Source organism: Artemia franciscana, chromosome 15, assembly GCF_032884065.1.
Source record: "Artemia franciscana chromosome 15, ASM3288406v1, whole genome shotgun sequence".
In the NCBI taxonomy this organism is placed as follows: domain Eukaryota; kingdom Metazoa; phylum Arthropoda; class Branchiopoda; order Anostraca; family Artemiidae; genus Artemia; species Artemia franciscana.
Genome location: NC_088877.1, coordinates 12,857,139 through 12,872,921, shown reverse-complemented (window position 1 = coordinate 12,872,921; position 15,783 = coordinate 12,857,139). Strand labels below are relative to the sequence as shown.

At 35.4% G+C, this 15,783-nt stretch overlaps 1 protein-coding gene across 2 annotated transcripts in view; it reads left to right on the top strand.

The window, feature by feature from the left end:
- LOC136036067 (pyruvate dehydrogenase protein X component, mitochondrial-like) overlaps positions 1-15,783 on the top strand; it is a 52,314-nt gene that overhangs the window by 25,124 nt on the left and 11,407 nt on the right. For both annotated transcript variants that reach the window (XM_065718022.1, XM_065718023.1), the window contains 3 exons: positions 3,636-3,853; positions 12,464-12,640; positions 14,924-15,108. In XM_065718022.1, the coding sequence (XP_065574094.1) occupies positions 3,636-3,853; positions 12,464-12,640; positions 14,924-15,108 (580 nt within the window). The remainder of the gene's footprint in view (positions 1-3,635; positions 3,854-12,463; positions 12,641-14,923; positions 15,109-15,783) is intronic.

Genomic DNA, 15,783 nt, shown 5'->3' with positions numbered 1-15,783 from the left:
CCGCTTCTGCTTTTCCCCATGTCCTGAAGCGTAGATAGACATGACAATATTAAGATTTCAAATACTACCTGCTGAAAGCTCCTCTTCTGCTTTTCCCCATGTTCTGAAGCGTAGATAGGCATGACGAGGAATCATAGCTTTGGTAAGATCTATTGTACTAGGACTCTATGCCGCTTCTGCTTTTCCCCATGTCCTGAAGCGTAGATAGGCATGATAATATTAAGATTTTAAATACTACCTGCTGAAAGCTCCTCTTCTGATTTTCCCCATGTCCTGAAGCGTAGATAGGCATGACGAGGAATCATAGCTTTGGTAAAGACTATTGTACTAGGACTGTATGCCGCTTCTGCTTTTCCCCATGTCCTGAAGCGTAGATAGGTATTACAATATTAAGATTCAAATACTACCTGCTGAAACCTCCTCTTCTGCTTTTCCTCATGTCCTGAAGCGTAGATGGGCATGACGAGGAATCATAGCTTTGGTAAGGACTATTGTACTAGGACTCTATGCCGCTGACAATATTAAGATTTCAAATACTACCTGCTGAAAGCTCCTCTTCTGCTTTTCCCCATGTTCTGAAGCGTAGATAGGCATGACGAGGAATCATAGCTTTGGTAAGATCTATTGTACTAGGACTCTATGCCGCTTCTGCTTTTCCCCATGTCCTGAAGCGTAGATAGGCATGACAATATTAAGATTTCAAATACTACCTGCTGAAAGCTCCTCTTCTGCTTTTCCCCATGTCTTGAAGCGTAGATAGGCATGACGAGGAATCATAGCTTTGGTAAAGACTATTGTACTAGGACTGTATGCCGCTTCTGCTTTTCCCCATGTCCTGAAGCGTAGATAGGCATTACAATATTAAGATTTCAAATACTACCTGCTGAAACCTCCTCTTCTGCTTTTCCTCATGTCCTGAAGCGTAGATAGGCATGACGAGGAATCATAGCTTTGGTAAGGACTATTGTACTAGGACTCTATGCCGCTTCTGCTTTTCCCCATGTCCTGAAGCGTAGATAGGCATGACAATATTAAGATTCAAATACTACCTGCTGAAAGCTCCTCTTCTGCTTTTCCCCATGTCCTGAAGCGTAGATAGGCATGACGAGAAATCATAGCTTTGGTAAAGACTATTGTACTAGGAGTGTATGCCGCTTCTACTTTTCCCCATGTCCTGAAGCGTAGATAGGCATGACAATATTAAGATTTCAAATACTACCTGCTGAAAGCTCCTCTTCTGCTTTTCCCCATGTCCTGAAGCGTAGATAGGCATGACGAGGAATCTTAGCTTTGCTTTCGGTATATTCGGTTTACTTTGCTGATAGGAATAGGCGTAGATAGGAATAACATAGGGATAGCCTGATAGGCGTAGATAGGCATGACGAGGAACCAGAATTTTGGTAAGGACTAATGTACTGGGACTCTATGCCGCTCCCTGTCAAAATAGTGTAAGCACTTGCTTTCTAGACGGATTCCTTCCGTATTTTGAAGGTGAGTAGTTGAGCTGGGTGAATTAAACTTTTAGAGATTTTTGGGATTTGATACTTCAGCAGCTCAAGTATCCTGGAGGGCTACCCTTTTTGATCCCCCCCTCCCCTGCCTTTCAATTTTTTCTTACTCGTGTAAAAGTAACAAAAATACATTTAAACATATTTTTGATGCTTTTATAAATTTTTATTGGTAACTCTCACCCTAAACAAAAGTACTCCCCTGAACAAAAATCCTAGATACGGCCCTGATTGAACTGATCCTTGGAAATTCCATTCACCTGCTTGAGTACTTTCTTTAAAATATCACCGAAAATTTGTTGAGAAAGTAATTCTTAACCCTATCCCTTATTTGTATATTAGCTCCAGATTATTTTTAATTCGGCACGCTATTCAGGTGTAAGATTGGGTGTATAAAATAGGATACCGAAAGCAAAAGAGTTTAGACTTACCATTTGTGGTGAGCGTGCCAGCTTGGTCTGTAAATAACGACGAAGACCACATTGCTTTTCCTTTAAACAGACAGCAAAGAGATATAATGTGATGAAGAAATTTTAAAGACATTGAATTGCAGAAACAAACTAATAAAATATTTCAGCAAAATCTGGTAGGTGTTCTCGGCAAAACAAAATGTAGAATAAAGAGGAGATTTGAATCACGATAAAAACGAGAAAATTAAAAATAAAACCATCAATAAAAGTTGCAATAAAACTTTATGCAAGTTCAGCTAATTTTCTTTTTGTTTTTCAGTTTTTTATTTTTCTTGCTTTTTCTAGTTGAATTCTGCATTCTGCTTTTTTTGTTTTGCTGAGGTTGGCTATTAAATGTATAGCTAAGTACCGTATTCAATTAGTTTTCTTCTGCAATTCACTGTCTTTACAATTTATCGTTGAATTATCTTCTTTATTCTTTTAGTTTAGACTGTTAGCATTAGCGGTATTCATTGCATTCATTAGTAGTAGTTAATGTTTAGTAATATTAATATTAGCTAATATTTGATTATTACTAATACTAACAACTCACCGCAGAACCTAGCTGCCTTAGACCAACACAGCTACGCACGCTCCTCCTCCATCTCAATTAATTCAAAGCTCCCATCTTTACACCCTCCCAGCAAGTTCCCATTTCCCTTAAATTTCTTGCGACATTCTCCCACCTCAACCGAGGACGACCTGTTTTCCGTTTAGCCATAGACTGTTGGCCGAAAAAGACAATCTTTGTCAATCTGTCATCCTTCATCCACACAACCTGCCCTAGCCATCTTATCCTTTCTCTCATTAAAGCCCTAGAAAGCGGGATTGAACCACACTTTTTGTACAGCATACTTTTTGAAATACGGTCAGTCAGTCGGGTACTCAAAAAAAATGGAAAACATCTAGCAGATTTCCTCCGTTTTTCTAAGCGCTCATGCTTCAGAACCATATTTATAACACTGTTATCACTGTAGCTTCTAATATTCTAATCTTGGTTTGTAGATTTATCTGCTAATATTCTAATCTTGGTCTGTAGGTTTATCTTCTTATTCTTCAAAAAAATTTTCAACTGTGAAAAAACACCTGGGGCCTTGGCTATTCTACTTTTTATATCTTCAGTGCACCCACCGTCTTTGTTAATAATAATACCAAGGTAAGTGAAGCTGTCCACTTGATCGATCTTTATGTTACCCAGTGTCCCCTTTTTATTTCACTTATTTATAGCCTTAGAAACTTAGTCTTCTTAACATTAATTTTCGGACATATTCTAGCACCCTGAGCTCATAGAACCTCTAAAATTTCATTCATTTTGCTTACACTTTCATCTAGGATGCTTAAATCATCAGCATTATCTAAGTCAGAGAAAGTTTTACTTCCCCATTTGATTACGTGCTCTCCCATTGCCACTCCAATGCTCCAAGAGACATAGTCTCATCAAAATGATCCATATAAATGGATTGGTTTTGTTAATAATTAACATTTAGTTAAAATTAAATTATTTATTAATATAATTCATTTATTTATTTAAAATGAATGTATTTATTAATACTGTTTAGATACATGTTTATAAGTATATTATAGTATATAATCATGTATACATGATTATAAAGGTTCAGTTGCCAATTAATCAATTTCGAAGGTAAAATCCCTAAGATTAAAGAAATACTTTTTTCAGATAAAGGACCTGTAGAATCAGAACAACAACAGCCTAAAGTGTCAGTAATGCCAAATAAGTTTGTAATGGCACCAGTGTCAAGAAAAGAGGTGGAGTCTCAAGCTAAAGCCATGAAAAAGCAACAGTCGCCTTACAAACCCGGACTTGTCTCAGACTTTGTTGATCTAGAGCTTACCAATGTCAGGAAAGTCATTGCCAAGAGACTTACTGAATCTAAGGTGAGTATTATTCTTGACAAAACTACTGCCTTTATGTGCTATAGGGGGTGAAAAGATCATCAGCTAAAGATTTGGTAAAGCAAATTCTTTCTACCAGATAAAGCTTAAGTTTTGCTTAAAAAATGAATTCCACTAGCAAGCATTGCCGAGCTTGAATTGTCAAACAAATTAAGGTAATACAAAAAATGCCAAAAATACATTAATATTGACGTAAATGAAAGCGCTTTTGCCTGATATTAAGATTTCTTTTCTCATTTTTTTTTCAAATTTTTCATTTTTGGCATAAAAAAATCTTTAGTTGTGAAAAATGCAGTAATCTTGACAAAAATGAAAGCTCTTGTAACTTATGTCATTTTTTTCTCATTTATTTTTCAATTTTTTCATCTGCTGCTATTGACGGACAGGACCGTTCCTACAGCAGGTGGGGTCCGGGGCAAAACAAACTACGCCCCCTCACGACTTAAATATGATGGAATAAAGCCCCAGCCGCGGCGCAAGCCACAAAGCCAGGGGTGCCTTGTCCTGGGCAGCCCCATTTGAACGGCCGTTGATTGTAGTCTATATTGTAGACATCCAGTTTTATTCGTTGTTTTGTTGCTCATTTCGTTGTTTTGAAAATTTTTGTTTCAGGATCTTCTTCTTCTCAATAAGGTAGGCTATTCTCATCTTTAGTTCTGGCTATTGCATGACGTGTTTTGTCTCCGCTTAGTCCGAATACTCAATCAATCTTATTAGTTTATCCCAAATTAGGGAATTGAAAGTTTCTCTTTTACTGCCTAAATTTATTAAAATTGAAATGTATTTTGAGACTTTTCCAGTTTTATTTTGTATCTACCCCGTCTTTTTATATTTAAAAATTTTATTTTCCTTTCACTCAGGTTGCTTTACGTAATTGTGTTATGACTTTTACTATTAGAAATCAGACTATTGGCCTCAGGCATCTGAGGGGAGCCTATTTATATTTGAAAAAATAATTAAAGCAAATTAATATTTCTCTTCTTTCTGAGGAATATTTTCGACTGCTAAATTTACTTTCCCTTCGCAAATTGTCTCTTTAATTCAAAATGTATTGAATTACTTTGAGCAAACATATGGATGTTAGGTATACTAATAAAATATCTTAGATCGAACTTGCCAGTCATGACAAATTTTGAACAAATAAGCATCGACAGTATTTAACCATGAAAAATTTTAAAGAAACAAGCTGTGACAGCAGAAAGCCACGACAAATTTTTAAGAAATAAGCCATAACAGTTGTAAGCAGTGACAAATTTTAAAGAAGTAATTCATGACAAAAGTAAGCCACGACAAATTTTAAAGAAATAAGCCATGACAGTAGCAAGCGGTGAAAAATTTTCGCAACAGCCATGCCAATAAGAAAATACATCCAAGACAAGTAGAATCTACAGAAGAGAAATACACCGTTGATATTTTGTGTGTATAATCAAAGAGACGCCGTCAACCTCAGAGAAAGAAGAAGATGAAGTAAAAGAGTAGAGTAGACAGTTTTATTTGCAATAAATGTATACACTCATCTTTGCGGCGTACATGTCCTGTGACAAATCTAAGTGTAGAAACTATACACTAAACGAAAAACAAAATTGAATATTTTTTCAACACTCAAAGCTTTGAATGCACTGAACAGAAAACAAAGTCGCCCCTAACATATCGAAATGAAACTAAATAAAAAAAAACTCGAACGATTTTATTGTCAAACGCATTGCACGTTCATGCCGATCAGTGGCAGTTCTTGTCACAATAAAAGATAAGGCACCAAAAAAATCGCAGCAATAGCCATCGTCACACAAATTTAAATTCCAACTCGAAATATCACAAACAAAGTCGAACTAAAACCTAAGACTATTGAATATCCAACTTTCTGAAAAAAATTCAAGTTCAAATTAAAGAAGAAACCTATAAAATCAGCAATGAAGAAAAAAAATGATGAACTAAAACAAATAAGTATGTACAATTATTGATGATTGAGAGAAGTATTAAAAACCTTGACAAACGAGGGAACGAAACTATTTACGTAACGCATATGTCGTGCTGGTACCGGTTCAGCTGCTTATCGCGGCAGCAGTTGGCGGGAAGGAGATGCTCAGGGGGAAGGATTTTGCAAAGCCGCGGATTAGCCAAAATACCAACACCAAATATGAAATACAATTCATCACGATGTGTCGAAAAAGTTGCAGGAGAAAATTGTTTTAAAAGGGAGCAATAAGGGACTTTGGAAGATTTAGTAACTACCAGAAGATGAAAATGAATGAATTTTTAGAGGTTTTTACGAGTTCAGGGTGCTAAAATAGGCTTGAAAATTAATGTTAAGAAGACTAAGTCACTAAGGCTAGGAATAAGTGAAGATGAACAGGTGACATTAGGTAACGAAAAGATTGATCAGGTTGGGAGCTTCAGTTACTTTGGTAGTATTATTAGTAAAGATTGTGGGAACAGTGAAGATGTTAAAAGTAGAATAGCTAAAGCTCAGGTTTTTTTTTTCACAGTTAAAAAAAAGTTCGGAAGAATAGAAAGATAAGTCTACATACCAAGATTAGAATATTGGGAGCTACAGTGATGACAGTGGTCAAATATGGCTCTGAAGCATGGGCACTCCGAAAACTGACCGGAGTCCGAAAAACTGACATGACTGACCGTATTTCAAACAGTAGGTTGTACGAAAAGTGTGGTTCAATCCCGCTTTCTGGGGCTATAATGAAAGAAAGGTTGAGATGGCTAGGCCACGTTCTACGGATGAAGGATGACAGATTACCGAAGATTGTCCTTTTTGGCCAACCGTCTAGGGCTACACGGAAAGCAGGTCGTCCTTGTCTGGGTTGGGAGGATGTCATAAATAAAGATTTAAAGGAAATGGGAACTTCTTGGGAGGGTGTAAAGAGGGAGGCTTTAAATAAATTAGGTTGGAGGAGGAGCGTGCGTGGCTGTGTTGGCCTCAGGCGGCTTGGTGCTGCTGTGAGTTATTAGTAGTAGTAGTAGTAGTAGAAGAGCTCGGTAGTGGATCCTTTCCAGGTGGTCTGTTTGGTCCGAAGGCAGGCCGTAGGCCAAACGGGACTAACATATTCTACCAGCGGTCAGATAAATGGAAGGAAAATACGCAGTAAGTGGAGGGTTGGGACACTATGACGAGTAAGGAGTTTTAAAGACAGGACACCCAGGGTTGCCTGTTTGATCATTTCCTGTGTCTGTTTTTCCCACTTCAGGACATCTCTAAGATAAATTCCTAAAAGTTTGATATACGTGAAACTTAATTGTAAGACCAATTCTGTAAAGCAACAGATGTGCCGTCCCTCAGTAAAAAGCTAATATTAGTGATTTTTCGTGATTGGCGACCATTTTGCCCTCCTCATCTTGGCGTGATAAACCCGCCATGATTCTATCTACCTCGCTTGAAACACTCTTTTTGCCCACCTCCCGCTCGGATAAACCATCAACGATTAAAGTTGGCAAAGTTAGAGTTAGCAAAATTAGAGTTGGCAAATATTTTTATTTGGAATTCTACATTAGATTGCCTGGGGGTGAGAAGAGATGGATTTGTACTTAGTTTTTGTTTTACTTCTGCCTGAAAAAAATTCCAAATATTCTTTTCAAATATGCATCAAAGGTAAGAATTTTTCAATTGCTTGCTGGTAAAAGTACTATGGCAGGTCAAGTCGAATGCTTTCTTTAGATCAGTCGCGAGCGTTTAAAATCTTATCAAGTAAACTTATTAAATAATGGCTCTCGAACTTTTGGGAGTGTTCCAAATTGGTGAGGGTCAATTTTATCCAGAATAAAGGTTTTCAGTCATCCAGTGATGAAACTTTCATACATCTCGCTAAAAATAGGGATTATTGTAATAGGATGCAGACCAGTAAAATCATAGGCGGCTTCTTTTTTGGGGATAGGGGTTATGGATCCCTTTTTCCAATTTTGGGTATACTGGCATGCTATCGTCATCTTATTTCAAGATTAAACTTAACGTAAAACAATAATGCTAGATAGAACTCATCAGTTTTGCTTCTAAGACTTTTTGAAAAACCTTAGACTTTTGTTTATCTTGGATTAAATGTGCAGTTCATTAGAAGACGGTTTATCTTAACGTTCAATAAAGCAAATCGAGAAGATGAAAACCTAAAATTTAAATGGAAGACATACTATAGAGTTACCCTTGTTCAATATATGTAGTAACATAAATATATTAAATTAAATAAAATGTATATAATGCATACAAAGCAGGGCTATCACGTTGGCGTCAAAGTTAATTAAGTTTTTCGTGAAATTGCCCACCATAAAGATTGTTCCGCCCGCACAAGGATTTCATCTTTTTGTCTTAGCAGCAATTTTTCATAGCAAATAACTGAATTAATCCGACTTGGAGCTGAGGAAACCGTTTTCTTAAGCATTTTTTCCCTTCTAATAAGTAAGGCTTAGATAAAAATATTTTTTGTCTAGCCCTTATTCTTTTACCAGGCAAAATATTTAAACATGTATACACTATAATATATGTAGACACTTATTTGTTGTGTGGTTTATTTGAAATTTTCTACAAGTCCTCTGCTATTGGCTGAAGCTTGCGGACTTTCCCTGAAAAAGTTAAATAAAACTCAATTTTTTTCTGACAGCAATAAAGTCAACAAAGTCATGCGAGGAAAACGGTTTATTAACTTTATGGACGCTGTGGGAGCCCCGCATAAGAGTTGATTCTTTTCGCTCCACAAAGCAATCAAACTCAGTGTAGAGTTGAATTACTCGATTCCATAACGTAACTGATTAAAAAAGAAGCATAATTCGCATTATGACAATTTTTTTTTCTACATATTGATCTGAATTCACAAACATCAGTAATTAATTTAAAAAAAGAATAAGAACAGTATATGAATTTCTGGTGGTTTAAAAGTAAGTTTAGATACATCCTCTTAAAATTAGATCTGTGTAGTATTCTATTTGTCGCGTTATCAGAGACGACCATTTACTTCACAGAAAATAAAGGGTGGGGGGGCATGCTAGGTTCAAAAATGTTAGGTATCTCTAACTTTCTACTACTGCTATTACTACTAACAACTCACCGCAGCACCAAGCCGCCTGAGGCCAGTATAGATACGCACGTTCCTTCTCCATCCCAATCTATTCAAAGCCTCCCTCTTTACATCCTCCCAGGAAGTTCCCGCTTCCTTTAAATCCTTCTTTATGACATCCTCCCACCCCAACCATGGACGACATGCTTTACGTTTAGCCCTAAACGGTTGGACGAAGAGGAAAATATTTGGCAATCTGTCATCCTTCATTCGCAGAACGTGCCCTAGCAATCTCAAACTTTCGCTCATCATAGCCCTAGAAAATGCGATTTAACCACGCTTTTCGCATAGCTTACTGTTTGAAATAAGATCAGTCCGCCGGGTGCCCAGAACAATCCGTAGGCAATTTATCGGTAAAACATCTAGCAAATCTTCATCCACTTTTCGGAGCGCCCATGCTTCAGAGCCATATTTCACCACTGTCGTCATTGTAGCTTCCAATATTTTAATCTTGATTTGCAGACTTATCTTCCTATTCTTCCAAACTTTTTTTTAACTTTGAAAAAACACCCTGAGGCTATTCTATTTTTAACAACTTCACTACTCGCAACGTCTTTACTAATAATTCTATTAAGGTAAGTAGAGCTGTCCACCATATCAATCGTTTTGTTACCCAACGTCACTTTTTCATCTTCACTTATACCTAGCTTTTTTTCAAGTCTATTCTAGCACCCTCAACTCGCAAAACCTCTAAAAGCTCTTTCATTTTGCTCACACTTCATCTTGAATATTTAAATTATCAGCATATTCTTAGTTCAGATGTTTTCCTCTCCTTTTGATTCCATGGTCTCCCGTTGCCTACCTGTTCTTCTTAAGACAAAATCCATCAAAATGATCCATACAAATGGGCATAGAACACAACCTTGTTTAACTCCTAATTTAATACGAAATCAGCTGCTAACCTCAGTTCCTACCTTAACCGGAGCAGTAGTATTCTCGTACATACCACTAGGCATTTTAATGTATTTGTCTGGTATACCATACAAGGATAAAACCTTTATTAAAGCTCTTCTATCAACATAATCGAACGCTTGCTCATAATCTATAAAACTGAGGACCAAAGGTGTTTGATAACTTAGGCACTTCTCAATTATTAATCTGAGAGTAGTAAATTCGGTCGACAAATCCTCTACCTTTTCTAAAACCGCTCTGTTCTTCTCTTAAAACTTTGTCTACAGCATCTCTCAGTCTAAGAAGTATCATATTACTAACTAATATGCTACCTACAGAGACCAGACAAGTGCCTCGATAATTACCACACTCAGTCTTTCATCTTTCTTATACAGTAGCTTAATTAAGGGTTTCTTAAAATCGCTAGGTACTTCCCCTTTTTCAAAAATCACATTCATAATTTTCACTAACTTATTTATAACCTCAAAGTTACCATATCTAAGAAACTCATTTATCATGCTATCAGCACCTTGAGCCTTATTATTTTTTAATCCTTTTTGTACTGTCGCTAATTCTTCCTCACAAAACAAATCTTCCTTCACATTCAAGGTATCACAAACTTTTTCATTTTCCTCAATATTTTTTCCTGCAACTGTATCTCGGTCTAGAACATTCTCAAAATGTTCTGTCCATCTTCCTTTATTATTTCTTATCATTAATTGTGGCCCCGTTCATATCTTTAAAAACTAGTCCTGATTGACCACTCCCTCTCAATCGATTAACATTCCAGTACAATATTTTACTATTATGCCGTGGCTGCATCTTCCATATCCTCGGCAATGGCCTCCACTTCACACCTCCTCAGTTCATATTTTAATATTTTCTCCGCTCTCTTTACATTTCTTTTGTTTTCATATGATCTGTCACTCAGATAATTCTTTTACAAGCCCCTTCTCTCCATTAAACATAAAGCTTTTTTGCTATTATTCTTTTCTGCAGTCCTAACTCTCTTGCCTAAGACACCATATGCAACTTCACAGAATTATTCCATCCATCTTCCACGTTATCAAATTTTAAATTTTTCAGTTTAGTATTCAACTGTTCCTGAAAAGTTTCTCTCAAATTCTCATCCTGTAATCTACTAACATCATAACTTCCGGGAGGTAGTTACCCTTCCGAAATGTCAACTTTAAATTAAACCTAGACACTATCTTATGGTGATCTTTACTTTTAACATCAATTACAGTACTCCAATATACCCTAGTATCTTGTATTGATCCTGCCAGTCTTCGGTTTACCATAACATAATCAATAAGGTTTGCTGTCTTACATCACGTGAATACCATGTTAATTTATGGGCCATTTTATGACCCAACACCGCATTGGTTATTGTTTTTTTTTTTCAGAGGCATTTCAGATACAGCATACAGCCGTTCAACGGGATAAAAAATAATAATAAATAAATAAAAAATAATAAAAAAATATCCAACAAAATTGAACTTGAACTAAAAAACAAAAATACCAGATTTTTTTTTTCGTTAATTAAACCTGTTTGACGGAAGAGTAACTAAATTGGAAACTTAGCTGGAATCTAAAACTCCAATTTGATCAATCTAATTAAAAAAATTAATTAAATGTACGAACTTTTCTAATTTTGGCCTAGTTTCAGGGATTTTGGATGTTAGTTCCACTAGGAGTTATATTTCATCTTTTTCTTCAGCCGGGGTAGTAAATTTATTTTCAGGCTTTTACTTTCTTTTTACTTTTTTTCTCTCTTTTTTGAGTCGTTAGCTTTTTGCCATTCTGCCTATTCCTATTCTACTTCTTAATTATGACTGCATGTCTTTTTATTCTTATATATGCAAGATTACATGATATCGATCAAGATATCAAGAGTGCTAAAATATGGTGCAGTTAACGAATTGGCATTGTGCCATATTTTGTACTATTGGCTTAGAGGAGCCGTCTCAGACAAAGAGGAGCATGTCATCCTACTTTTTGATACTTCCAGGTATAGGACTTCGTTTTTTAGGTACATTTAAAACGGAAAATGATTCATTCATTGTGCCATGTCTATCGATTGATAGTAGATGGTATTGGGTTGAGTATATAGGAGTAAATCTTCCTGTTCTTGGGTAGTTTTAGCTATAGAAGTTTTTTAATCGGTCTTTGTATAATTGGTAAGTGTCCGTAACAACTAACCAATCTCTAATATGAAACAGTCATTTGATGCTATACAACAGTAACAGTTTCTTCGGAGTAGACTACCTTTAAAACAGAGTCAGTTCGTTTTCTGATGCTAACAAGAGAGTATGCTTTTTTTCTTCTTTATGCTTGAAACCTAAAAGCTAGCAAGAATATTTCATTAGGAATGCATACAATTAGTGGGGTTCATTAAATGCTGATGAATTTTAGGCGTAGTTTAGTAAATGTATCATGTTGTTTTCCACGGTTGGGGGCATCGAAGTGGAACTTTCAGGGGAATTTTTTGGAAGGGGCACTTGAATTCTTGTATTTTGGAAAAGCTGGCGAACTTTCTTTTTTGTAAGTCATTACAAAAGGTATACGCTACGCTAGAGTTTGTATGCCTGTCACCTGGCGTGACTTTTACTACTATACAGTAAACGCGGTCGCTATTTCTTTGCAGGGAACTATACCACATGCTTATAGTGTTATCCAGTGTCCATTGGATGAAGTTCTTGAGTTACGAAAATCTTTAAAAAAAGATGGTATTGCTGTATCAGTGAATGATTTCATCATCAAGGCTTCAGCGTGTGCATTGGAATCGGTCCCGGAAGTTAATGTTACGATGGTGCAAGGTCAAGTAAGTTATTTAGGAAATTCTGAGTGATGATTAGGTCTTAGATGACATATGGATTGAGTCCGCTTTTTACATTTTATTAAATTCTACCGATAACGCCTTTAATAAAGCTTTTCTGAAGAGCCATTTCCTCAGCGGGGTCAATTCATGAAAATTTAGGATGAAGTCCCCATCCTTTCACCCCTATTGAGTCCACTGAATTTCCAAAATTATGAACTAAAACTAAACAAAGCCAAAACACTTTTTGGAATATCAAACATGAGGCCCAAAGAAATTGTTTGGCCATTGGATAAATCTGTTTCCAACAGTGTTAAATGATACAAAGTGACAAACTAACCCATTATCCCCTAAAAGGCTTGGAAGTCTTTATTATAAGGGAAGAAAAATAAACATTTGCTTGTTTATTAATGCAACATCAAACAGCGAAACTGGCAGAAAGAAGAGAGAAAAAAACATACATTTTTTACATGCTCTACTCTTCTTGTGATACTCTTCTTACTTACTATTCTTGATATACTATGCTTCTTACTATACTTATTATTCATCTGATTCTTTTTTGTCCTTTTTAAAAGAAAAAATGTTTTGTTTACAAGTAATAAAATACAAGACCTGAAGCAAAGTTTGTATAGGTAAAAAAAATATACCCACTATGCCTAAATATATTCTACTTCTTACTATAACCTTTCTACTTTCTATACTTAATGTACTTCTACCATACTTTCTATGCTATTCTTTTTTACGTCTGTCTCTACTTCTTATTATGTTCTGCTTACTATACTTCTTACTCACTGGAATTACTTTATTGCTAGCCAAAGAGCTCATTAGACGAAATAAAAAGAAAAATCGTACCGCATGCGTTTTCATGAAAACTGCAGAAAAAGTATTTCACCCCTTTCCGCCAAACACAAAATTCTAAGCCACCTTAACCAATCCTCACCCCTCTCTCCCTCAAAAAAAAACTTTTGAAAAGTTTCTACTCGATCCCCCATCTGTGGGACAAAATATGGTATACTCAACTAACTGTGTTTAAAATTTGTCACCAGTTAATGAAACCTACTGACTGTATCCAACGCTTGTAGCGAAAAGCACTAGCTTGCATTCAGGTCTCGGGCATGAAAAAAAGAAGAAAAAAAGTAACTCGTGCTCTTTTGGGACGGTAGGAAACCTGACACATTGGAGATGTTTCAGGTGCCTGTTGTATATCATAATATATTTTCTCTTAGTTTTATTGCTCGCTGGGAGCTGTGTTGACTTACCAGTCAGCGTACTTATATAGTCAGCTAACATGCTTATATAAGATTCAAATACAAACAAGCCTGATGGCGGCCAGAAAGGTTATAAATTGTCGCTTGGGCAAGATTGCCTAATTTATTCAATTCTAAGGTTGAACTTAAAAATCATCCCCATAATAAGTTTCGTCAAATCAACATTTAGATCACATCCCTGTGGAATATTTTTTATAGACAAGAATGTAGGGAATTCTAGAGCATCCTGTCTTTAGTCTTTTGAAATAGATAGTCATAGAAATTAAAAAACTACTAGTGTCAAAAATCATACCGACTTAAACTAATTCAATTAGAACTAGCTTGAATAATAATTTACAAAAATTTTTGTAGTTTTATTCATCTTTTAAGTTCTATGTCAAATGCTGATGAAAGCCCGAGATAAGACACGCCAAACTTCATCGGATTAAGGCCGCATCCCGGAGGACTCCATAACGCCCACTCTATGTGAACGACAATACGTAATATGTGTAAAAACAAACAGACTAAGAATAAAAACTCTCAGAAATCAAAAATTTGTTCACGATTCTTCTAAGAAATTTGTTTCTAATATCGACAAAAAAATCAAACATTTTTTCCCATGAATAAAAATTTACAGAAGCCAAAAATTGCTTCATAGTTTTTGTAAAAGATTTTTCTAACCGAAAATTTTCAATTTTGAATTTTCTTTCAAAATTTTTTATATGAATAAATTGCACATCAGCCAAAAATTTGTTCGTTTTTTTCTAAAAAATGTGTTTCTAATCGACAACTTTCTAATCAAAATTTTTCTGATTTTGAAATTAAGAAAGAAAATAAGAATAAAAACTGACTTCTTAAATCTAAAGAATCAGCTTGGGTATTCCAGTATTCTTAGTGTCCAGTTTTTTTTAGTTACAAGAGGCAAGGATATTATTAACAGTAAAGAAATATTTAGAAACATACAACCTGGAAATAGGCAACAAGCAATTTTGAAAACATTTGCTTTGTAAAATATACCTGATTTGATTTGTTTTTCTTATAGGTTCGCCATGAGTCTAGTGTGGATATTTCCATAGCTGTTGCAACTGATAATGGCCTAATAACCCCTATTGTAAAGGGTGCTGCCGGACTTGGAATACAAGCAATATCAGCAACAGTCAAAGAGCTCGCTACTCGAGCGAGAGCAAATAAATTAAAACCACATGAATTTCAGGGCGGTAGCTTTTCGTAAGTATTATTTATTTTTGTTTATTTATTTTATTTATATTATTTATTTTTACTAATGCTGTGGAGTCTCTAAATAAAAGTTCAAATAGGGATAAATGCTTTTACTAGAGAGTGAAAAAACAATAAAAAAAATACTGGATATTTCGATCACATATACAGTGACCGTCATCAGCAGATATGCTGTTGATGCTTTTGAGCATACTGCTAATGACGATATGTGATATGCATATACATATATATATATATATATATATATATATATATATATATATATATATATATATATATATATATATATATATATATATATATATATATATATATATATATATACTAGCTGTTGGGGTAGCTTTGGTGGGTTGATATTTCTTAAAAGTATTATTGGTACGCCTATTTTTAGTTGTAGCACGTGTGGTGGAAACCCTGAAGGATCTATGGAATTTAAAAATTCAGATGGATAATTAACCGCTTCATTTGGTTCCAAAATACAAATTAACTGCGTAAAACTTGCGAATATACAACATTCTTCGCTGTCCAATTGTCGCTGCATATAAATAGATTGTCAGGTTTACCGACCCTCGAACATGCAACGTACAATTGTCCATGGGAAAAACAATCAGTATTAAGATCTATACCACATTTTCCTAATGATTGACCTTGAGCTTTGTTAATGGT